At 40.0% G+C, this 24294-nt stretch overlaps 4 protein-coding genes across 4 annotated transcripts; 2 read left to right on the forward strand and 2 right to left on the reverse strand.

Moving 5' to 3' along the window:
* Positions 1-1796: 1796 nt before the first annotated feature.
* abcf3 (ATP-binding cassette, sub-family F (GCN20), member 3) lies at positions 1797-10398 on the forward strand. The gene is made up of 21 exons (XM_084717663.1): positions 1797-1946; positions 3261-3408; positions 4247-4323; positions 4455-4510; positions 4844-4941; positions 5030-5152; positions 5302-5568; positions 5748-5828; positions 6024-6083; positions 6331-6387; positions 6559-6581; positions 6704-6759; positions 6861-7061; positions 7141-7217; positions 7608-7652; positions 8221-8353; positions 8533-8621; positions 8831-8922; positions 9126-9258; positions 9350-9437; positions 9894-10398. Exons 1-21 carry the CDS (start codon positions 1874-1876, stop codon positions 10050-10052), a joined length of 2136 nt encoding a protein of 711 aa, XP_084573789.1. The 5' UTR covers positions 1797-1873; the 3' UTR covers positions 10053-10398.
* A 2889-nt stretch (positions 10399-13287) lies between these two features.
* On the reverse strand, positions 13288-18834 carry LOC146328612 (uncharacterized). Its single transcript, XM_084717659.1, has 5 exons — positions 18150-18834; positions 15605-16207; positions 14798-14874; positions 14050-14301; positions 13288-13824 (listed from the first exon to the last, which is right to left on the reverse strand). Exons 2-5 carry the CDS (start codon positions 16200-16202, stop codon positions 13567-13569), a joined length of 1185 nt encoding a protein of 394 aa, XP_084573785.1. The 5' UTR covers positions 16203-16207; positions 18150-18834; the 3' UTR covers positions 13288-13566.
* Positions 17473-20563, forward strand: LOC146328613 (dual specificity protein phosphatase 14). Its single transcript, XM_084717660.1, has 3 exons — positions 17473-17918; positions 19144-19479; positions 19765-20563. The coding sequence occupies exons 2-3, from the start codon at positions 19169-19171 to the stop codon at positions 19982-19984; spliced, it is 531 nt and encodes a 176-aa protein (XP_084573786.1). The 5' UTR covers positions 17473-17918; positions 19144-19168; the 3' UTR covers positions 19985-20563.
* Positions 20564-21382: 819 nt separating this feature from the next.
* Positions 21383-24150, reverse strand: polr2d (RNA polymerase II subunit D). Its single transcript, XM_084717661.1, has 4 exons — positions 23850-24150; positions 22424-22604; positions 22236-22331; positions 21383-21644 (listed from the first exon to the last, which is right to left on the reverse strand). Exons 1-4 carry the CDS (start codon positions 23926-23928, stop codon positions 21566-21568), a joined length of 435 nt encoding a protein of 144 aa, XP_084573787.1. The 5' UTR covers positions 23929-24150; the 3' UTR covers positions 21383-21565.
* Between the last annotated feature and the right edge of the window lie 144 nt (positions 24151-24294).

Below are 24294 nucleotides of genomic sequence, written 5' to 3' on the forward strand. Positions count from 1 at the left end.
ACACAAATACACATACATTAATATATAAATAAGTAAAATAAAAAGTAAAAAAAACATATTAATAAGGTGATGTATAAAGGACAATGTATAAATAAATGTATAAATAATTTAATATATATATAAATTGTAGGTCTGAGTAGTACATCCATGTTGCTTAAAGAATAATGCCCAACAGTGTTCTTGTTATCTCCAACATACACTCCTATAGGGCTGTAATTAATTTGTTGTTGTTGTTGTTGATGATGATTAATCTGTCAGTTATTTTGTTCAATTAATTAGTTATTTGGTCTTTAAAATGTGAAAAAAATAGTGAAATATGGTGATCTGTGTTTCCAAAAAATGTCTTGTTCTGTCTGCAGCTCAAAGATATACAGTTTACTGTTGGAGTGGAGTAAAGAAACAGGACAATATTCACAATTAAGAAGCTGAAATCAGCGAAAAATAGTTATGATTGATTTAATATTAATTCATAATTGGTTAATTGTTTCAGCTCCACACTTCTAAACGTAAAAAGCGTTTTTCCAGTTGTTTCATACTGGAATGGATTTGTAGCTGATCAATAATTAATCACCAACAAAGTAAAGGAAATGTCGTATTCATACATTCCATCTAGACAAAGACAATGTTAAAAATATTTGAGTCAACTCAACTTTATTTTTTATTCATTACTTTATTTTTTAACAGCTTAATTTATACAGCACCTTTTATACACACATGCAGCCCAAAGTGCATCACATAGCAATATTAAAACAACACAGACACAAAATATTGATAATAATAAAAATAGTTTTTAAAAGGTCAATAATACAATTACAACAATACATTTAAATAAATAAATTTAAAAAAAAGTCGTTAGAATGAAAAGAAACACCAAGGATTGGAAAAATGTTTTTAAAAATGTAAAAAAAAAAAAAAAAAAAAAAAAAAACAATGACTGAAGCTTGAAAGACTTAAGTTAAAAAACCAGATTAATAAAACAGGTCTCATACTTCTCTGCAGAAATAAATACAGTGCGGTTGTTACCATTCTGATGTCCAGACACAATGAGTTTCAGAGTTTAGGGTCATAAAAAGAAGAAAGCAGAGACAACATCACATGATGTCATGCAGTCAGTATAAATAAGTAGTAGGAATGAAATGGATTATGAGGTGACATCACATACTGTCAATGTAAAGAAATGCAAATTTACGAGATGAAAGTATAAAAGATGATTAAAATATATTTTAAAAGTAGTTTTAAATAAATGAAAATGTGACATATAAAGAGAAACATTTAAAATAATAATTACAAGCATTTTCATGTATTTTCACATTTATCTGTTATTGTTTAGTTGTTGTTTATTTATTTATGTATATGTTTATATATTTCTATATCTATTTATTTTATGCATAGAAATTACTTTATTACTTCTTTTCTTTTCTTTTCTTTTTTTTTTTTTTACAGTTTTTATTCCAAATTCTCTTGGGAGAAAAGGAAAAATAAATCTATAAATGAAAACAAATATTTCTGTTGTTATTTATTTATTTATTTATCAATCATTTTATTTATTCTTCTCTATATTTCCACATTTGTTTTCTTGTTCTTTTGCAGGTTTATTCTTTTTTATGGTACTCCCATGTCTCCAAATAAATAGGATTTCACTTTAATAACACAGTATTAAAAACACATGATATCCTGATGAGAGACCAAAAATCAATAAATAATAACAATCAGAGTAACAGAAAATCAACCCCTTTCTTTCCATTTTGACTAATTTGGAGGCTTTTTGTCGTCTGACGTCAACACAACCGACATGAAACGTCATCTCCCAGAATCACGGCGCTGTCGCATATTGACGCATGCGCATTTGCGGCAGAGTCTAGGGCCGGGTATCATGGCGACGTACGTGGACATTCTGAAGAGCGAGTTTCCCGAGATTGACTCCGAGGTGTTCGACTACATCACAGGTGAGAGACAGGCCGGGGACAGAGCCGCAGAGGCCGGGGACAGAGCCGCTGAGGCCGGGGACGCAGCCACTGAGGCTGGGGACAGAGCCGCTGAGGCCGGGGATAGAGCCGCGATGTGTTGGCTACCCTCTGGTGTGTTAGCCGGGCAGCTGCTGCTGTTAGCCGCGGAGCTAACGATCTAACTGACCGGGAAGAGAGCGCTCACAGCGTGGACTCACTGAGGTTAGCTCGGCTTCACCTAAAACCGGATCAGTTTGACCGGACAGAACCCTGAACCCCGAACCGCTTGACCCGGAGAGGTGTCACAGGAAGTACTACCAGAGTACAACAAGTATTACAGTAGGACTACAGCAAGTATTACAGTAGGACTACAACAAGTATTACAGTAGGACTACAGAGGAAAACTACAGTGTTCAGAGCAAAGGAGGAAATATATTCTCCGCCTTTACTGATCTATAAAAACTAGTGAGGTCATCACTGATAGATATTAATATGTTTTGTACAGAAGAGGGACCCAGTGACGTCAGATGGACCGACTTACCCTGTAACTACAGACTGCAGTGGATGTCAGTTGGTCTCAGAATGAGCTCCATGTGTGAACGGTGTTGACACAGACAGTGCATGTGACTCAGTAGGAGCAGACCAAACTTTTTAAATTAGTTATGGCACCAAATACTTTTTGTCCTAGTTTTACCAGTATCTTATTTGATGGGTATGTAATACTTAAAAATAATTACCAATATTTAGACAAAAAAGTAATATCGTCTACTGCAGTTTTCAAATCGCAAGATGCGCAATATTGGTTTAAGGATAAATGTGTGTCAAAATACCCTTTTAAATGAAATATTGTGGTGCTGCAGAGGTGTCCTGGCCAACACATCATTCTCTAGACTTCAGAAAACATCTTTGTTTTGTACGGATCTCTGAAAAAAATAACACACCATTATCATTTTAATGTGTTTCTCAATGGAAGTGAGAATAATGATGTAAAAATTATCATTACCTCTAATATTTCAATATGAGTCAAAATAATTACAGAGCCCTCAGCTGAAGCTGCCTTTTTGAGTGTGAACTTAATATTTTTATAATCAACTATAACCATGGAGTTGTCCCCTGCTGGACATTAGACAGACGGTAGGTTTAACACACTTAAGTGTCTTCACTTTTCAGACCTGGAGGCTCTCTCTGCATCTTCTTCTTCTACTGTATGTGGATTCAAACAGGATCCAGACACTGTGTGAACGCCTGAACAGGTGAAGGACTGACTCTCTCTGTGTTTGTGTTTGTGTTTGTTTGTGTGTGTGTGTGTTTCAGGTGTTCTGGACAGCGGCGGAGCAGACTTTGAGGATGGGGAGGAAGTTTACGAGGCCATCGGAGGAGTTCTACAGGAAGTGTCTGCTGACAGTAAAAACGAAGATGATGTTAGAGACATCTGTCTCCAGATGTTCAACACTCTCAAACTGTAAGACAGAAAACGAGTCATGTCCTCATTTTAAGCTTTAGAGACACGTCTCAGTCTTCAGATATCAGCTGGAACAGATCAGAGAGTTGTACTGTCAGTATCAGTCAGTGGTTCTCAAAACACTCAAATAAGCACATTTCACCTGTCTGTTCTCAAAATATGGAATATCAGGAACTTGTTTTAATTCTGTGTTTTAAACAGAAGTAATGTAGATTTCCATCAAGAAGGACGTCTTTTAATCAGGAATAACATGTTTTAAACTCAAATAACATGGTTTAAATAGAAGTACTGTGTTGTAAACAAAAATAATGTATGTTTTCCTCAGCAATAACATGTTTTCATCACAAATACCGTACTTTAAACAGGAATAATGTACATTGTCACCATGAATAGCATGTGTTTTCATCATGAATAACTTTTTAAATTTATTTTTATCTTATTTTAAAGAGGAATACAGTGTTTTAAATGTATATTTTAATCAGAAGTAATGTGTTTTAAACAGAACTACTATGTTTTAAATAGTAATAATGTTAATTTTCATCAGGAATGACTGGTTTTAAACAGAAATAATGTACGTTTTCATCAGAAATGATGTGTCAAGAATACCTTGTTTAAATAAGAATAATGTCCATTGTCATCGGGATTAGTATACGATTTCATCGGGAATAAAATATTCTAATCAGGAATACCTTGTTTTAAACAGGAATAATGTATTATGTCACCAGGACCAGCATATTAAATTGGAATAATTGTGTTTTAAACAGGAATAATATGTGGTTTCATCAGGAATAATGTGTTGTGGTGAATGTGAATAAACTGGTCTGTGTGTTTTAAACAGGAATAACCATCATGGCACTCAGAGGCAGGTGTTGTTGGACGCTCCAGTGCAGCTCTCTCAGATCAGTGCAGACAATGGTAACAAACATCTCCAAATGATACTAAATAAATAACCTTCTATTTATTTATATTTCCACATAAACTGGTCTTACTGTGTTTTAACCTTTATTGTCACATTTTACTGAGCTGTGTCTCTGCTCTCTGTTCAGGTACTGCAGCAGAAGATATTCAGGGTATCTGGATGATGAAACGTCCTCAGAACACAGTGAGATGTTTTTACTGAATGTCATTAAAAAATACTAAAAATACTCTGATTGTTGGTGAAGAATCAGATGGCTTCCTGTCTGGATTAAAAACAAGCTTCTGTTGACAGAAATTACAAAGATAATCGAGTCTTTCAGAGTTGTTAGAGAAGAAGAAAGAAAACAAAGTGGGAACAGACTCACACACGCTACAGTATTACATACATACACAGTTAGAGAAAAGTATTTTGATGAGAATAAGTTTTCAGAAGTGCTAGTTATTTTGAAGTCTTTGATTGGTGGATGTGAACATGTGACCTTGTCATTAAACACATCACTTCTATCTGTCTTTTCAGACGGTGGATGCAAAGAAACTGGAGAAGGCCGAAGCAAAGCTGAAAGCCAAACATGAACGCAGGAACGAGAAGGACTCCCAGAAGGCCTCCAGTCCCCTGTCAGTACAAACCTGTCCTCACCTGTACACACCTGTTCCCATCTGTCCTCATGTGTCCTCACCTGTCCATACCTGTTGTCTCTCACAGAGTCCTGGAGGAGGCGTCGGCCAGTCAGGCCAGCAGTAAGAAGGACAATCGAGTCGACCAATCAGGGAAGAACCGCAGCTATGACATCCGCATTGAGAACTTTGATGTTTCCTTTGGAGAGAGGTGAGCTGAGGGCGGAGCTTAATCATAAATATTAGAGTTTCTGATAAATGAAATTTACGTTTTGATTAATATATTTGAGGTTTTGAAGAATATATTTCAGGTCGTGTTGAATATATTTGAGGTTTTGATTACTATATTTCTCTCTCCAGGTGTTTGCTGCAGGGGGCGGAGCTGTCTCTGGCGTTTGGCCGGCGGTATGGTCTGATTGGTCGAAACGGTTTGGGGAAGACGACGCTGTTGAAGATGTTGGCCAGTCGTAACCTCCGTGTCCCTGCTCACATCTCCATCCTCCACGTTGAACAGGAAGTGGCCGGGGATGACACGGCGGCACTGCAGAGCGTCCTGGAGAGTGACACGCTGAGAGAGGGGCTGCTGGGAGAGGAGAAGAGGCTCAATGCTCGCATCGCCAACGGAACGTAAGATCCTGATTTACACTAGAAACATAATGCAGGTTTGGATTGAGGTCAGAAGTCCATGTCATCAGCTTTATGCCCTCAGTTTGCAGAAACACTACAGTACCCATGAGCCTGTTGCTATGGCAACACTGTAGCCACATCAGGGTTGTGTCACACTCAGTTTGTGTGTTTTGTCTCAGTGCTGACGGGATGGAAAGTGTTCGACTGTCGGAGATCTACGCCAAGCTGGAGGAGATCGAGGCAGACAAAGCACCGGCCCGGTAACTATGGCAACCATTCAGTCTCAAAATTTATATATATTTATACAACTAATAATTTCTTAATACCTTTGGATGAATTCAGCGTTAACTGTTAATATATTATTTACTTACCTGTATGCACATAGAAGTATCAGCAGGGGGCACTGATTCACACTATTGATGTGTTTTTGATTGATATCTCTCTCATCCAATCAGAGCCTCTGTCATCCTGGCTGGTCTCGGTTTCTCTCCCAAAATGCAACAGCAGGCCACCAAGTGAGTCCTCTCTGTAACACACACACACACATACATAAGCACACTCACTTTAATGTCTGAATCCTACAATCCACTCATATACTGCATGTTGTCCCCAAAAAAGTCCCATCAGTGTGACAGAATGATCATATTTATGTCCCCACAACATGAGTAACACACACTGTGGTACTGTATATTGCTTCATAATAACAATAATAATGTGTGTGTGTGTGTGTGTGTGTGTGTGTGTGTGTGTTTGTTTTCACAGGGAGTTTTCAGGAGGATGGAGGATGAGGTTGGCGTTGGCCAGAGCTCTCTTCGCCCGGTGAGTTTCTGTTTCTTCACATGTTAAAAGTTTCTTGTCTCTTGTCTTGTCTGTGTGTGTACAAGTACAAGTAGTACAGGTGTGTGTGACACATGCTGCTGACAGACAGGAAGTTCACATCATTGACAGCTGTCTAACAGATTGTTGATTGTCTGTTTTTGTCTTCGTCAGGCCGGACCTGCTGCTGCTGGACGGTGAGTACAGGTCTTATACTGGTGTTTGTGGTACCAGTAGTAGTACATGTAGTGGTTTAGTACAAGTAGGAGGAGTAGCATCAGCAGTATGATGATGTATTTGTCCTGTGTGTGTGTTTCAGAGCCGACCAACATGTTGGATGTCAGAGCCATCCTGTGGTTGGAGAACTACCTGCAGGTCTGAACTGTGGCTCACTTTACTGTTAGCATTCCTCACTGAAAACAATGAGAACAATTAGCCACAAGCTAACAAGTCATAATTAATACCTCCTCCCACAGACATGGCAGTCCACCATCTTGGTCGTCTCCCACGACAGAAACTTCCTCAACGCCGTAGTAACAGACATCATCCACCTGCACTCTCAGAGGCTGGACAGTTACCGCGGCGACTACGAAAACTTTATTAAAACCAAAGAAGACAGACTGAAGAACCAGCATAGAGAGTACGAGGCCCAGCTGCAGTACAGACAACATATACAGGTACTAGCATATACAGGTACTATTACTGCAGTTTCCCAGAATGCATTGTGTCACTGACTCTGACATGTTTTTGTTTCAGGTGTTTATCGACAGATTTCGGTACAACGCTAACAGAGCGGCTCAGGTCCAGAGCAAACTCAAACTGCTGGAGAGGCTGTGAGTATTGGTCCACATCTGGCACACAGTTGTTGTTCGATTTTAGTTTAATGTGTCACAGTAACGTCCACCTGGACTGAGATCTACCTGATCAGACAGATGTTGTTCCCAGATGCTGCAGGTGTTCCAGATGTGTTGTTCCTTTTCCAGTGTGACTACATGCCTTTAAAAAGTCTGAAAGTAATAAGTAGTCTTAAATTCTGAATTTTTTTGAATGATCTAAGATTCAGTGCACAGTCATCTTGAATGGAACATTCCCTGTTCAGAATTTAAATATGGGGAATGATATTGGCTAAATAATCTGTAGGAAGCATTGCTGGTTGCAGACTTTTTTTTTATTATTCAAAATTTGACTTGAATTGAATTAAACTGTGTTGTTTTCTCCTGCAGACCTGAACTGAAGCCCATTGAGAAAGAAACTGAGGTCACTTTAAGGTGAGAAGACAAACTGAGGTAAAATTATTGATTTTCTCAATGCAGTTTGGTTGGTTTGTAGAGAGTGATATTTGTCTTTCTGTCAGAAGAGCCTTCTGACAGCAAGGTAAAAGTGGTGAAAATATTTTAAATATGTAAATATCATGTTTTTATGTAAGGTGATTGGGATTTTTTTTCACATATTTGTTTATGGAGATAGATATGTGAAAAAAGTCCAGATTTATACCATTGTTGATTTAAACTTTATTGGCCCAATCAGATGTGCATTTGTTCTGCTGTGGAGCAGATAGTAAATCTGCTCGGTTGAGGCCTTAAAAAGCACAAAACTAGATTGAGAAAATGTGCAGATTCTCTAACATCTGAAGTTTATGTACAGCAGCATCGTCTGATGAGCAGAGACACAGATGTTTCAGGGTTCAGAACTAGGATGTGATGAAATGTCCTCAGCAGGCCACTGTACAGAGGATGAACCCTTTTTTATTTGGTATTCGTATTGATGTCCCTTTTATTTTGTTGTCCAGGTGATTGATTGATTGACTGATTGATTGACACATTCGTCTCCTCTCAGGTTTCCAGATAACTTTGAGAAGTTGTCTCCTCCCATCCTGCAGTTGGATGAAGTGGAGTTTTATTACTCTGCAGACCAGCGGCTCTTCACTGGACTCAACCTGTCAGCTGACCTCGAGTCTCGCATCTGCATCGTACGTGTCATCAGTAAAGTCAACCAGTCAGGGACTTGATGAAGCTGTTGTCATATAAAGCATATAAATACTGGTCCACCAGTCGCAGTCAGAGTCTGAAGTCATGATTTAACAAAAACTCAATAATGCAGAATCAGGACTGTGTTGGAATTCACGTGTCCTGTTGTGTTTGCTGTCAGGTCGGTGAAAACGGCGCTGGTAAATCGACCATTCTCAAACTGCTGATGGGCGAGTTGACGCCTATCAATGGAGTCAGACAGGCTCACAGGTAAGACGACCAACAGACCCATCAGAGCAGTTACCTAGAACCATTAATATTCTGTTAATAGAACCATTTATACTCTGTCAGAGAACCTTTTAAGGAACCATTAACCCTTGTTTATAGGTACTGTTTTTGGGGAATCATTTACAGGTGGTGTACAGAGAACATATTTTTTATTTCGGTGTTTCTTTGTTGGTGGTTTATTTTCTCATCAGGAACTTGAAGATCGGTTACTTCAGTCAGCATCACGTGGACCAGCTGGACCTGAACGTCTGCTCTGTGGAGCTGCTGCTCAACAAATTCCCTGGTAACTATGGAAACTACAACAGTAACATTGAACTGAGGAGGTCACAGTTTAGGCTCGAAGGAGGCAGCATCTGTTTACTCTGTTTAGGGAACGGTTAAGTCTGTTCAGGGAACTGTTTACTTTGAGATGTGACACAGCTTCTCAGCCATTTAGCTTCATTTTACTTCCAGATTCTGATTGGCCGGTGTGTTTGTGTGTCACAGGTCGGACGGAGGAGGAGTACCGCCACCAGCTGGGAGGTTACGGTATCACCGGAGAGCTCGCCACGAGGCCGGTGGCAAGTCTGTCAGGAGGACAGAAGAGCCGAGTCGCTTTTGCACAGATGACCATGCCATGGTAGGAAAACACTGCAAGGTCCAGCTGTTTATCAGATCAGATGACGATGGTGATGATGATGTCAGTGTCATAATGTCTGTCTGTCCTTCAGTCCAAACTTCTACATCCTGGACGAGCCGACCAACCACCTGGACATGGAGACCATCGAGGCTCTGGCTAAAGCTCTCAACAAGTTCAAAGTGAGTGTCTCTCACTCTGTCTGTCTGTCTGTCTGTCTCACCACATTAACACCTGAGATCACCGTGACATCATAACAGAGGTATGATTGGTCGACAGTAAACTGAGAAATAAAACTCTTTACTCTTTTCAGGGACTGTTAACTCTGATAAGGGAACACTTTCTACTCTATTTTTATAGGTTCTGTTTAGGGAAGTATTTTGTCCTTTTAGAGAACTGGTAACTTTGATTAAGGAACTTTTTACTCTTACAGTGACTGTTTTCTTTTTATAGGTTCTGCTGAGGGAACCATTTAACTCTTTGTGAGAAATTAAAACAGAATTCATTTCTGACCATCTTTTTATGATCTCTAAATTTTTCAGCTTGTTTGACCGAAGCGTTCATGATCTCAGACTTGTTGCGTTCCTGTTGTGTCAGTGAACAGGTGTGTCTCAGGTGTGTGATGTCATGTGTTTCAGGGCGGGGTCATCCTTGTGTCACATGACGAGCGTCTGATCCGGTTGGTGTGTAAAGAGCTGTGGGTGTGCGAAAACAGCAAAGTTCGGCGCATCGACGGCGGCTTCGACGAGTACCGAGACATCCTGCACGAGCAGTTCAAGAAGGAGGGTTACCTGTGAGGCCCCGCCCACTGCCAACAGACCCCGCTGCCACTAACATAAACCCCGCCCACTCCATAACAACACCTGTCATAACAGCCAATCGGCAGTCAGAGCAGACCGGAGGACGTTTTTCTTCTCTGAACTGTCTCACCTCCTGCTGTGAGCTGATTGGTCGGTTGTGTTCACCTGATGAGGTCACAGTGAACTGTGGAAGAGGAGGAGGAGGAGTCTTTATTTAAGGTCAAAGAGCCGTCTGTTTATCGTCACTTTGTCTCATCAAGGTTTTATCAGTTTTAACGGACTTGACAAACGTTAAACAAACGTTATATTTACATTCAGAGACAAAATAAAAACCATCAGATCATCACGTGTTCGGTGTCTCTGTTCGACTGGTTCCACTGGTAACAAACTTCACGTCACACTTTTGAACAAAATCAAAACTGACTTTAACACCAGAGACTCATGATGTCACTCGGACTCAATATCAAGTCAAACAAATAAAAACTTATTCAAAATGTGTTTTCATTTTACTGATAACAGATGAATCAAAACCAACTGCCAGATCAATATACAATAACATAATTATTAAAGAATAATTCACATAATGAGACTCAAAACAGTTTCTGTGTGGAGGGTTTTATGAACCCAAATTCAGTATGTTAATTAATATTTAATTGCTTAAATAAATTCTACACATGTAATAAAATTTTTTAAATATAATAAATACCTCTAAGAAAAGCCTGATAACCTGTTGCAGCTCTTAATGAAATCTTGTGTGCTACAGAGGTCAATATCAGGGATGTAATGATTCCTGAACTTCACTGTACGATAACATCACGATACAAAAGTCCACCATCCAACTTTTATCCCAGTATCAGAAAACAAAGAAAAATGACGACTTCTAAAAACGCCCTTTGTGAAATAACAATTTTGTTTTTCCTTTCAACTTTTTCCTTTCAACTATTTTTTACACTGTGTACCACCACAAAAAATATTAATATAACTCTCCTAGAACCACCATCATGTTCAATGTTAAAATATAATCGCGGAGGCCAAACGTATTCAGCTGCACACAGGTCAGTTTCACACAGGAAAGACAAACGTTATTTTATATTTCAGTGATATCATAATTGAAGTATTTTCATTTGATATTTTGTACTATTTTGATGACATGTTTTTAAATGTATTTATTTCATTTGTTAAATTTTAGATTCCTCAGTCTACCACTAGAAGTACCACCAATGGTCCACGTGCCACAGTTTGAGAAGCCACATTTTAACTAAAAGTTCTCCCACTTTCCTTCTTTAGTAAAATAAAATGTAAAAATAGCAGCCATGACCTCAAACTGCTGAAAAATCGTCTTTTGCAGTTTCTAAACAAAAACAGAGCAGCTGTCAGAAACCTTTCATAAAAGGAAATCAAAATAATAAAATAAAATAATTAACCATATAATATCACTGTACATATTATCACTGTCCCGTATGGTATTGACACATTTCTTTTACTGTGATATTCCATATATTATTACATCCCAGTAGATATGCTGCCATCTTGAATCAGGCAACAGATTCAAGTTCAACCAATCACAGTTGACTGTTACTCTTTGACTAAATGAAAGTTTATAAAACTAAACTATTACATTATAAATGGATAAGTACATGTCTGAAAGAATAAATGAATATGTAAATTTATAAATGAAATATATAAGAAATAAATAAATAAATGTAACATCTATACATTGTCTCATTTATTTATGGTGACATGATTAATATTCATGTATTTAAGCATTTTATTATCTGTATTTATATATTTAGTTTGGTCCTCTAGAAGCCTCTGTACTCAAAACTTGAGAACGTTTTCTTTTTATTCTCTCAAACTTGATTCTGTCTGGTTTGATTGTTTGTTCTGACCAAACGTGTCATGACTCGTTTCCACCTGATGAACCAACCTCACCTGTTCGTGAGGACGCTCATTAACATAACCGACGCCCTCAGACTGCAGAACGCTGCTCTCCAGCTGTTTATTTTGATCTACAGAGCTTTCAGGCGCTGCTGTCAGTTGTTTGGTCCATAAAGTGTCAGAAAATGTTGATCAGAGTCCAAGATGACGTCCTCAAATGTCTCGTTTTGTCCTCAACTCAAAGACATTCAGTAAGAGGAGTAAAGAAACCAGAAAAACATATACTTCAATTTTTAGTCTCCTTCATAAATGAGTCAAAGTAAGTACATACATATATATAATATACTCTTTTTAAACATTTTATTAAAGGTGAACTGTAGATGTAAATCTTAAATGTGCAGAATTTCATCCAGTCTTTTATTTCTTCGGTGACCCAAATAAAAGCATCTGTAACCCACCTGTGGGTCACGACCCAGTGTTTGGTAATGACTGATCCAGACAGTTTTGGTGTGAGTTGCAGAGTTTCATGATTCTGCTGCAGAAAGAAAAGCAGACGTCTCTACAGCCGATATGTCCAAAACTTTACAACTCACACCAAAACTATCTAGATGAATAAACAGCACTACAGGTAAGAGGAAAAATATGTATTTATATATATGGGAGGGAGAGGTGCATTGTGGGTACTATAGGTTTCTGAAGGGGAAGAAGAATGTGTTGAATTTGAAAAAATTATTTGTGATATATGCCTATTGTGAGTCTGAGAGGAGTCACATGATCAACCTGTGGCCATCTCTCATTTAACAAACTTTACATTCAATTTCTTTATATTACAGAAATTTGAGTTTCATTAATACAAACAGTGAATCAGTCAAACAGGTTCAGAATTCAAAAATACTCAGTCCTTTATTTCCCTCATCTCAAACATATTTTCAAAGAATTCAGGACTTAACAGCGTAAAAAAAAATTCAAGCATTTAACAGCATGTGAGTGCAGCTCAGATCTCTCACAAATTATTGTAACATCGTACACAATATATTTTAAAAAATACTGTCAGTTTCTCTCTGATCAACCATTCAATATAATATTCATAGTTGACTCATATTTTCAAAAATACCTGTTAAATTAAAAAATTAATTATTCATAATTGGGTATTTTCGTTATTTTCCCCTCAAACATTGATGAAGTGTTTTCTGTTTTCCTGCAGCCTGTCTGCAGACTCTCCCTCAGCTTATAATCCAGTAAAAAGGTTTTCTTTCCCACATTCAATATATATATATTTTTTTCTAAAATGACGACCCTGTGACCGCGCTGTCTACGTTAACCTTTTTTTAACGTCCTGCCCCATCCCATTGGTCGGTTAATGAGAGGCAGCATTAACGAGCGAATCGACTGATTGAAAAGTTGAACATGTTTCAGTAAAAGGCTCATGATGGAGCCAAACCCTGACGATCAGTTGTCCCTGTTGTCTTCTGTCTCACGGCTGCAGACAACAGTTGAACTGGGGACTTCAGGAGGATGATGTGGATGTCTCTCACTCCTGTTTTTGTATGACTGGCTGCTCAAGTGTCCTGGGGTTTCTCCTGATGGACAGTTCATCTCTAGTCAGTCTTCAGTAAGAGCCAATGATTTGTCTCTACAGCTCTGGTGTCCAGGCTGCTGCTGTGTCCTGTTGTGTCTTCTCTCTGAGGTGAGGCAGGACGGCGTCCCTGTAAAACACCTGCAGTTTGGACACCGTTTCCTCCCACAGGTCAGGGTCAAATCTCACCGGGATGATGGCTGTCTCCTTGTTGGTGTAGACGACGAGGTCGGCCCGCTGCAGACCCGTCACTGCCAGCTGGACCTGGATCTGTGTGAAGTAACTGTGAGACGTCTTCAGATGGTAGACCGGTGACTGGGATGAGAGGATAGAGAGGGGACATTAGAAACAAGGAGAGGACAACTGCAACAGGTAGACAAAGAGAGGACAACTGGAATGGAAAGACATGAAGAGGACATTAGAGACAAGGAGAAGAGGTGTGGGACAGGAAGACAAGGGGAGGAATAGTGGGACAGAAATACAACGACCGGATGACAGGACACTGACAGACATTTGTGTATCAGTGACATTATTTTTTACCCCTCCAGGCTGCCGTCCATCCTCATCCTGTATCTCCAGACAGAAGGCGGGGTCTTCTCTGCAGGCGTCCTCCACCCGTCTCTCTCTGTGTTTGTAGGGACACTTCACCTCCAGGCACAGCAGCCATTGGCCGGTCCGGCTGTCCGTCACGATGCCGTCAGGACTCGCAGCCAACCAGGGATTCTGAGGGTCGATGAACAGACCGCAGTCCTGAACCGAGACCGACCGCCCCAACTTAGCGCTCTTCATTTTCTGTCAGATGACATCATCACAATCATCATCAGAATCATCACCATCATCATGTCATCAGTGATAACAATGATGATCATCAGTGTCATTGCCATTGTCATCATCATTGTTTTCAATGTAATTGCCATCAGTGTAGTTGTCATCATTGTCATCGATGCCATTGTCATCACCGTTGTCGTCATCAATGTCATTCCCATCGTCAATGTTGTTGTCACTGTCATCAACGCCATCATTGTTGTTAATGTCATCGTCGTCACCATCATCGGTCACTGTCATCATCAATGTTACTTTCATCATTGTCATTGATGCCATCATCGTCAATATCATGGTCATTGTCATCATCATTGTTGTCATCGTTGTTGTCATCAATGTCATTGTCAACATCAGTGTTGATGTCAATGTCATCATAGTCATCATCATCATCATTTTTGTTGTCATCATTATTCCCTCCATCAATATGACTTGATGATTTTCAATACATCACGTCTTCATTAGTTACCTGGTACTTTTGGACCACCTTGGCCTCCATCTGGATCCCCCAGCTCATGGCTCTGGTCTGGACTCTCGGACCCTCTCCTGTCCAATCAGTTTTCATTAATAAAGAACCATTCAGTCAATAACAAGCTACAGTCTGATTTTATTGATCTGTTTTTGTTATCAATCAGTTATTATATATCCAGGTAACAGACAGAACTCTCTCACTGTCTCTGTGATTGATTGTGATCAATGTGGTTCAGAACTTCATGTTCCTCTCAGGATCAATACTAATAACTTTATTGATCCTCTGACGTCTCATCTAGCACCATCATCAGGTCAACATGTTAATGTGTCCATTACTTTGGTTTAAGACCACATACCTGCTGAACTAATGACATTCACATTCACATCAGCTTCAGCTGCACTCGGTTTACTGATCATTAGCTAATGTTAGCATGCTAACCTGCCAGCCTATGGCTGTGTTTCCACCACAGAACTTTCCACAAAGTCAAGGAACCTTTAGAGGAACTCAGTGTGTTTTTACTACAGGGAACAGGGACTAAATTAAGTTCTGGGGACAGTATTTCACCCCCCCAAACAGTCCCTAAAAGTACAGAAACTCCAGAGTGGATGTTTCAGCACCAAACGTTTCTGATTGGCCGAGTACAAGCAGCATTTTATTTCAGCTGCCATTTTAAAAAAATATAAGCTTAGCTGGACTTAAAATGCCAAGTTAAGATTGACTTAGCTTAAGACATGAGTCCTGTTGGTGCAACCAGCCCCAGAGGTGTGTGTGGGGGGGTGGTCAGTGGTTTGGGGTGTGGCCTACCTGTGACAGCAGCCAGGTAGGAGGTGGGCGGGGCTTTGCTCTTCCCGTTGACGAATCGGCAGTGAGCGATGCGATGAGCCACTGAGGCCGTGATCCTGTTCTTCCTCCAGGTGAACCAGTCCGGATTGGTACTTTGTCCCCGAGTCAGGACCTCCACCTGGTCCACAACACTCCTGTCCAACTGGACCTCCAGACCCACAGGTACATGCTTTGGTGTGAGGGGAACTCTGCCAGGATCAGGATCTGGAGCCGCTCTCTGAACTGGTTTCTGTCTTTGTGCTCCATCAGGACCTGGTCTCACTGCAGGACCTGGTCTCACCGCAGGACCAGGTCTCACAGCGGGACCAGGTCTTACAGCAGGATCAGGTCTCACAGCAGGACTTGGTCTCACTGCAGGACCTGGGTTCACCTGAGGGGTCTCCTGGTTCTCCTGGACCGTCTTGTGGTCAGTTCTGGTTTGAGGGCGTCGTCCAGCAGTAGGTCTGGTCTTGGTTCTAGGTTTGGCAACTGCTGGTTCTTCAGGGGTGCTGATCTTGATGCTCGGGTGGTATCGGACCTTTGGGATGATCTTCTGGGTCGTGTTCTGTTTGTGCATCATGGGGTCTAAATCAAAACCAGAACAAAACAGAAACTAGTTTACATGGCTGCTGATTATTTTTACTGTCAATTAGTCTGTCAGTCATTTTCTCAACTAATTAATTAATCAATTAATCGCTGTAATTATGCAGTGGGCAGTTCATTAACAGATTGATTACCTAATCCATTAATTAATCCTGTCACAGAGTTGTCCGTTGAAAAACAGGTCCAAACATGTGGTGCACACAGATGTATGTATGATTATTTATTTTATTAGTTAATTTCTTATTATTTTCTTGGCTAATCGATAAAATGTCAGAAAATGGTGAAAACACTTATGAGTGTTTCCAAAAGTCTAAGATGACGTCCTCAGAATCAGACAAAATTCACATTCAAGAAGCGAGAATAAGATAAATGAGTTGAGTTTTTTCCTTAAAAAAATACTCACACTGACCAATTGATTATCAAAATAGTTGGCAATTAATTTAATAATTGAATATTCGGGGAGAGCATCAAAACAGGTCCTGTCCCAGCTGGGATTCGAACCTCTGAGTTGCCAGAAATGGGATTTGAACTCATGACCTTCCTGTTGTGAGGCGACAGCAACACGCTGCTATCATTGGCCACAAAGTGAGAGTTCTGTCGTGTTTACGGCCCCTGCTGGTGAAACTCTTCAACAGATAAGGTTACTGATGAAACGTAAAATATATGAATAAAAGTACATGTGAATCAAACTTCATGTGCAACTGCTAAAACTATGTGAAACAGCATTTTACATGTGATAAACTCACATGTGAACTTAAATAATTCAGATAACGTACTTTTGTGATGTGATATTTTTGTCTTTGAACTGTTCCTCTTCAGCGAATTAACAGTTTTTTTTTAAAGACTTTTTTAAATACTTGCCTTTTTTGGACAGGACAGGTAAAGACATACAAGAAATTCATTCACGCATGCTTCGGTAGTCTAAACGTATTTTCGACACGCCGAACGAGCTCTTTCGAATTTAAGAGACTGAGGAGACGACGTGCAGCAAAGAGCCGCAAACTGGTTGCAGTCAGGATTTACATGTTAACGTCTAAATACATGTGCAGAAATGAAGTCATAACCTGTTTTCATCAAAAAATTTAGCTCAGACCGCGTCAGAAGCTGAATATATTCAGAATTTCAAATTCAGGCTCGCTGGTCAAAAAACTTGCAGCTCAATTTGGTTGTTAGTACTTTTATTGTGAAAAACTGGAAGATGACGGCCGGAAGTTGTGGTCGAGTTACTCGTTATTCTAAGATCCTATTTTCTCGTCATTCTATATCAGGACTGGACAGGTCAGAGAAACACCTGTTCTGTCTGTCTGTCTGGCCACTGCAAACTGCTTCAATCTGTATGCTTTGACAAACTCTCCACCAAACTCCATTTAGAAAGTGTCAGAAATAACAATTCCTGAACCACTCTGCAGAACAGGCTCTTCAGAGAAGCTGGTCAGATATTTTTTTTCGGATTATCAGGAGCCACTCGTGTTTTCGGCGTTAATGTCGTGAAAGCAGCTGCACGCATTTAAATTAAATCCTTTGATATTATTGACGTGTGTCACACTCTTGCAGCAGAATGGATCGCAATCAGGAGCGCTGACAGGACAGCACAACCCGACCTGAAGCTTTTATGAAGTGACCAGAAGGCCGAATACTTCAGAACATAAACTCATCACAGGAGGTAGCGTGAATACTGCAATATCACCGAGAGGCGCGCGCAGGTAAGAAAGGAAATATTAAAGTGTGAAAGTTTTGAATGAAGTTTGGTGTAAACATGCAGGGGCGTGTTGGGGCACCTCGTATCCGGAGTAAATCCTGAGATCAGCGTGTTTGAGTTTTTATCTGTAGTCAGATATTCTGACGGGCCTGCTGTAACTAACTACAGACTAATATCGCCACTCTACTACTGTAACTAAGTAGTTATAAACAGAGCAAATCTTACCTGCTGTGTGTGCAGTCAGCCTGTCGGAGTGAAAACAGAAGTGAAACTGAGTCTGTTTAAACTGACTGACTCATTATCTCGTGATTGTGACACACACTATAGGCGTGTGTGTGGGTGTGCGTGTGGAAACAGACATGTCCCAGACATGTCCGACCTGCGCTTTGACCTTAATCTATTCCTAATTCTATCAAGATTAGATTGTTTACAATATGTCAAAGATACAATCGATTGACCCCTTTAGATTCACTGGTTTTGTAGTTTTATATTCAGAATGAATCAAAGAAGACCACCTGACTTCGAAATTTAAGAGACGATCTTTGATCTGATAATCCGCCGTATTGGATATCCGTAGCTGGTCAGCATAATTTTTCGCTTTAACACGATTCATAGACCACTAGTTACAGTGTAGCTAAATACAGTTGTGACGTCATAATAAGTTTACAGTGTCAGGATGGCCGGTCGCAGTCTGCAGTGGGTTTGAATCCCACTTCTGACAAACACTTTTTCACTGTTACACATGTCCTGACGTATAGTTACGTCGACAGAGCAACCAATCAGGGTTATTGATCCCGCCCCCGAAGCTGATTGACAAGCAAGTTTCCTTCTTAAATAACCAAATGAGGCGTTCAATTACATGCACTTATATTAAAATAGAATAATAAACAGATATTTATTTATTTCAGCAGACAGTAGACACAAAATAAATAAATAAGAAAACTTTTTTGTGAGTTTTTTCTTTATGTAAAAGCTTTGACCCCTTCAGGAACCTGAGAGACGACACTGAAGCGATTTATCAGTTACTCAGTTGACAGAAAATTAATTACAAATGATCTGATATTTGTTTATTTTTTAAAGGAAACCGTAAAAAAAAAAATCAAATTCAAACTTCTCAGTTTTGAGGATTTATTGGTTTTCTTTGACATTATATGATCATTAAGCAATAATTTTGACTCTTGACGTGTTTTTCACTCCTGCCTGTGTTGAACCCTTACAGGTGTTCCTGTGTCCTGCAGCAGGTGATGGCAGTCTCTCAGGTGTGTCCCGGTCTGTTCCTCAGTGGTCTGGACTCGGCCCTGAACCTCAGCATCCTCTCCAGCAGGAATATCACGCTCATCGTTAACGCCAGCGGGCTGGAGGACTTCTCCTACCCTCAGCTGGACGGCTTGCAGGTCCTTCATGTCCCCATCCAGGACCAGCCTCACGCCCCCCTCAGACACTTCTTCGACCCGGTGGCAGAACGGATCCACCAGAACCAGACAGGGGCGACGCTGGTCCACTGTACTGCCGGCAGGAGCCGATCCCCGTCTCTGATCATCGCCTACCTGATGAGGTGAGCCAACACCTGAAAGTCTGGTCCCTCCTCCAGCTGTCTGTGCTGGTTTTAGTTCCATGTTTTACTTTAAAGGGGCAGTTCGTATTATTTGTGGTGCTCCTGCTGATTCTCAAACCTTGGGGTGTTTCGGCTGCCACCTACTGTGGGAAATACACTGACTCTGAAGAAGAACCTCATACAAACACACTTAAAATAATACGAACTTTCCCTTTAACACTTGTTTACCTTCACTCACTGGTAGTTCAGGATCTGGTCTCTGATTGGCTGCTGGTCTCTGTGCAGGTTTGAGGGCGTCAGCCTCCGTCAGGCTCACGAACTCGTCCTGAGGCAGCGTCCGTTCATCCGTCCCAACGCTGGATTCTGGAGACAGCTGATGGACTATGAGAGGACACTGTTCAACAGGAACACAGTGAGGATGGTGAAGACGTCCAGCGGCGTCCTGCCTGAAGCTCTGCAGGACACAGAGGACGCAGATGCTGCGGTGTACTGCATCAACGTTTGATGGACTGTGGACAAACTGATCTGATGATGAAGACATTAAAGCTGCTGAACGTTACAGAGCAAAGAATCTCAAACTGTGAAGACTTGGGGACATGTCGGACAGTTTTAGTTTGGAGGAGCTCAGATGGAATACAACTGTGATGTTGAAGACTTCTGTGAACCAATCAGGATTCAAAAACCTTGTAAACAAAGTCTGTTATTCTATATTTATTTATACTGATCATAAACAAATCTCATGTTCAGACTCAAACTCACATTTGTCCGTCCCTGAACAGTTTAACTTCCTGTCTGTGGCTGAAGATGTAACTCTTTCAAAACACCTCATGACTTTATAGTTTCATGTTCAAAAAGTTTCAGCTGGTCGCTGTAGTTTTTTTTTTCCAAAGAAACAGGAAATAGTTCATCTGTTGGGGACTATTTTCAGCAGTGGATTAATCCACATTTGGTGCTCTCAAAACTGTGATGTAACACGACTAAAAGAGCTTCATTTAACCTCATCTCACCAGTTTCATCCTTCCAGAGACTTGAAATACTGAAATTAATTCTTAATAAACTATGTGATTAAAATGTATCACTCATTCTTGAGAAGTGGAACAAATCATGTGTGACCAAAAAGAATCCCTGAAAACGCTTTAATGTTTTTAATTTCTAAACTTGCTCTGTGTCAGAACACAGACTTGTCCCAAACAAGAATTCACAGCTTCAAACAGTCAAACTAACAACACCTACTGATAACACAGGTGTAAAACTGTGCTATTATAATCATCTTTGTTTTAAAGTATATCTCCTATCTAGGGATGTCCCGATACAACTTTTTCACTTCCGATACGATACCGATACTGCAGCCTTGAGTATTGGCCGATACCGATATCGATCTGATACAATATCAGCACGAATCATACATACTTTTATTACTTATTTTGTAGTGTGGAATGTTAGAAAAGGCTTGATCAAGTGATGTTACTCAAACAGAGAACAACAGTCAGCAACCAGAGTCACCTATGGATAGAAGTGCTGGAGCGGAAAATGGACTGATTATCGGACCGATATCTGATATCAATATCGGATCGGGACACCCCTGCTCCTATCACCAGGAGGTTGGCCCATTACAAGGTTTAATACACAAGAGTTCGATTTTTAAAATATATTTTATAAGTTTTCACTCTGAAAAACATGAAACAGCAGTTTTCTCACTCGAACAGTCTGTCCACTTCACAGACCGTTGGGAGCAGAGGGTATTTTAACATTAATAACTCATATAATTCACATTTCTGTTTCTCTCTGCCCTCAGTAAAAGGTCACCGAAATAAGAACAGATGGAAACAGACACAGCTGGAATAACATCTGGCACCCTGAACGGATGAAACGCGTGACAGGATCACAACAAGAATCAGTCGTGTACAAAAGACAAAATAACGTTTATTGTGTAGAAGGAAATGATCAGGTGACTGAATGCTAGAACGCTTGTGATGTCATCAAATCATATGATCAGGATCAATCAGTTCAGTTCATTGGTCCTGGTGTATTTAAAAAAAACAAAACAAAAAAAAAAGGCGCACAGCCTGTAGTCCTGGTCCTGGTCTCAGTACTGGAAGCTCCTCTTAGTCTGGATGTCGTCCAAGATCTGCTGCAGCTCCTCGTCCTCAAACCGACCCTCCAGACTGAAAACACACACACACACACACGCAATGTAAATGTGACTGACGTTCTGCTGGAGTCCAGGTAAAACGTCTCTCTTTTATGAATCCAATTTAAAGCTGCACAGACTGATGTTTGTTTTCAGCACAAACACAAACAGATCAATCATTTATTTCCTGTTACAGATCGACATGATACTTCATGAGGAGTCGTGTTTGTGTCAGTCTAGATTTCTCTGTTAGCTTCAGTTACTAAATGTTCACCAGCTTGTCCCTGACTGGAACTGCATGTGTACAGAGACTTTATTCACAGCTTTTATTCTAAAAACAACCAATTAAATGTTTTAAATGGCACCAAAATGCCAGAATAAATGCAGCGGGGGAAAGCAGAGCTGTGAGGCACACCAGATTCTGCTTGTCCCTCCAGGATGTTTTTTTGTATCAGTTTTTTTTGTTGACAAAACTGTGAGCAGATTTCAACAAAGTTTTGTCTTCATAAATGTCTTATTATTTCATCATTGTCCCGTTTTCATGCTGATGAACATTATTAGTCAATGAACTGAACAGTGTTCTGTGTGTTTTGTGTGTTCTGTGTGTTCTGTGTGTTGGACTGACCTGGGGATCAGAGCTTTGGCCTCTTCAGCAGCTTCAGGACACAAATTTGCTAAACTGGCCAACTCGAACTTATGGAGCTTCTTCTGCAGGAGGAGACTGAGGACAGACAAGAGAGACGGAGACAGATGAGACACAGAGGCTCTGATCAGAACCCTGAACAGAGGAAGTGACTTCTGATGACCTCTGACCTGCGGACAGCGGTGATGGTCTCTCTGTTCTTGAAGCGGCTGAATCGAGCCGTGTAGTTCAGGGTCTTCATGAAGACCTCGGACAGCTCCTGCTCATCCTCTGCGCTCTCGTTCTGCTGCTTCCTGTGCTCCAGCAACATGTGGACCTCCGAGTTCAGGAGAGTCTCCGCATTCTCAAACTCTGAAACCACAACACACACACACACACACACACACACAATGGTGCATTCAGGGCTGCTCAGTTTTTCTCGTGTGTTCATGAGCTTTAAATCAAAATGCACAAATGAATACATTTATGTTTAGTCTGTAAAATCAAAGTAATTTTAGTATTTAAATATATGTAATGTAGTAAAGCAAGCAATAGTTTCCTCTGAGATGTAAAGGAGTATCAGTATAAAGTTAGATAACTTTATCTTTATTGTCTCCTTAGGGAAATTTGTTCTGCAGCAAAGGTTTGATGTAGGGTTACTTAAGTACAGGTTAAGTTTAAGGCAGCAACTAGCAATTATTTTCATTGTTGATTAATCTATTGATAATTTTTTCAATTAAATGACTAATTAATCCTGTCACAATCTTGGGTCCAAACATGTGGAGCATCTGGAGCGATACATGCAGCCATCTACATGTCATTTTCTCGATTAATCAATTAGTTGTTTGGTCCATAAAATATCAGAAAATTATGGAAAATTTCAGTCACTGTTTCCCAAAGTCCAAGATGACATCCTGAGAAAGAAACCAAATATATTCTCATTTTAGAAGCTGGAATCTGGAGTATTTTGACTTTTTATTGTTAAAGAATGACTCAAACTGTTTAATTAATCATCAAAATAGTTGGTGATTAATTTGATAAATGACTAATAATCAATTATTTGATTAATAGTATCTTCAAATTGTACTGTTAAATACTAAGTATTAAGTGCTATTACTAAGTACTTGAGTACATGTACTTAGTTACTTTACACCAGTGACAGCAAGGTAAGAATGAATGTTTATTTTAGAGCTGCAATGATTGATCCATTAATCGTTTTGAGTTATTCTTTGTTTTAAATAAGAAGTCAAAATTCTCTGATTTCAGCTTCTTCGATGTGAATATTTTCTGGTTTCTTTCCTCCTCTCTGACAGTAAACTGAATATATTTGGGTTGAGAACAAAACAAATCATCAGAGGACGTCATCTTGAGATTTGATCAACATTTTTCAACGTTTTATGACATTTCATGGACCAAACAACTGATCGATTAATTAAGAAAATGTTCAACAGATCAATCAGTAATGAAAATAATCGTTAGCTGCAGTCAGACTGATGGAGCCTCAAACCTGGAGCTGCTTTACATAAAACCTACACATTAATTACAATCGTCTGTAATAAGTCACAGCCCTTTTCTTCTTCATCTTTAGTGTTTATTGTCAGTAATAAGTTAACAGACCTTTAGGAAACAGCAGCTGTGAGGCGTCCTCTTCAACATCACCGACGTGCGGAGGAGCCGCGCCGCCTCCGGCCGCCATGACACCAACAACACCGGCTAACAGCTAACAGCTAACAGAGAGCGGGCTTCAGAGGAGAAACAAGATGGCGGACAGTAAGAGCAGCAGTCGGTTCGCAGCACAAACACACAGAGGAAGATCTCTGTGGATCAGAGCAGATTCTGTGTTTCAATAACGGGCTCAGAGTTCAGCTCGGCGCCTTTCAGTCACACAAACAATCACTTCCTGTCTGAAACGAATCACTTCCTGTGTGCAATTATCATCCTTCAAAATAAAAGCAGGCAAACAAGAACGTCACAGCAAAGCCCGAAGCAATATGATGAAATCACATCTCTTTTTGTAATCTCCTATAAAAATTATATATATTATTTTACAGATATGTTATAG

Source organism: Lutjanus erythropterus, chromosome 4 (genome assembly GCF_056507025.1).
Source record: "Lutjanus erythropterus isolate fLutEry1 chromosome 4, fLutEry1.hap2, whole genome shotgun sequence".
Taxonomy (NCBI): domain Eukaryota; kingdom Metazoa; phylum Chordata; class Actinopteri; order Lutjaniformes; family Lutjanidae; genus Lutjanus; species Lutjanus erythropterus.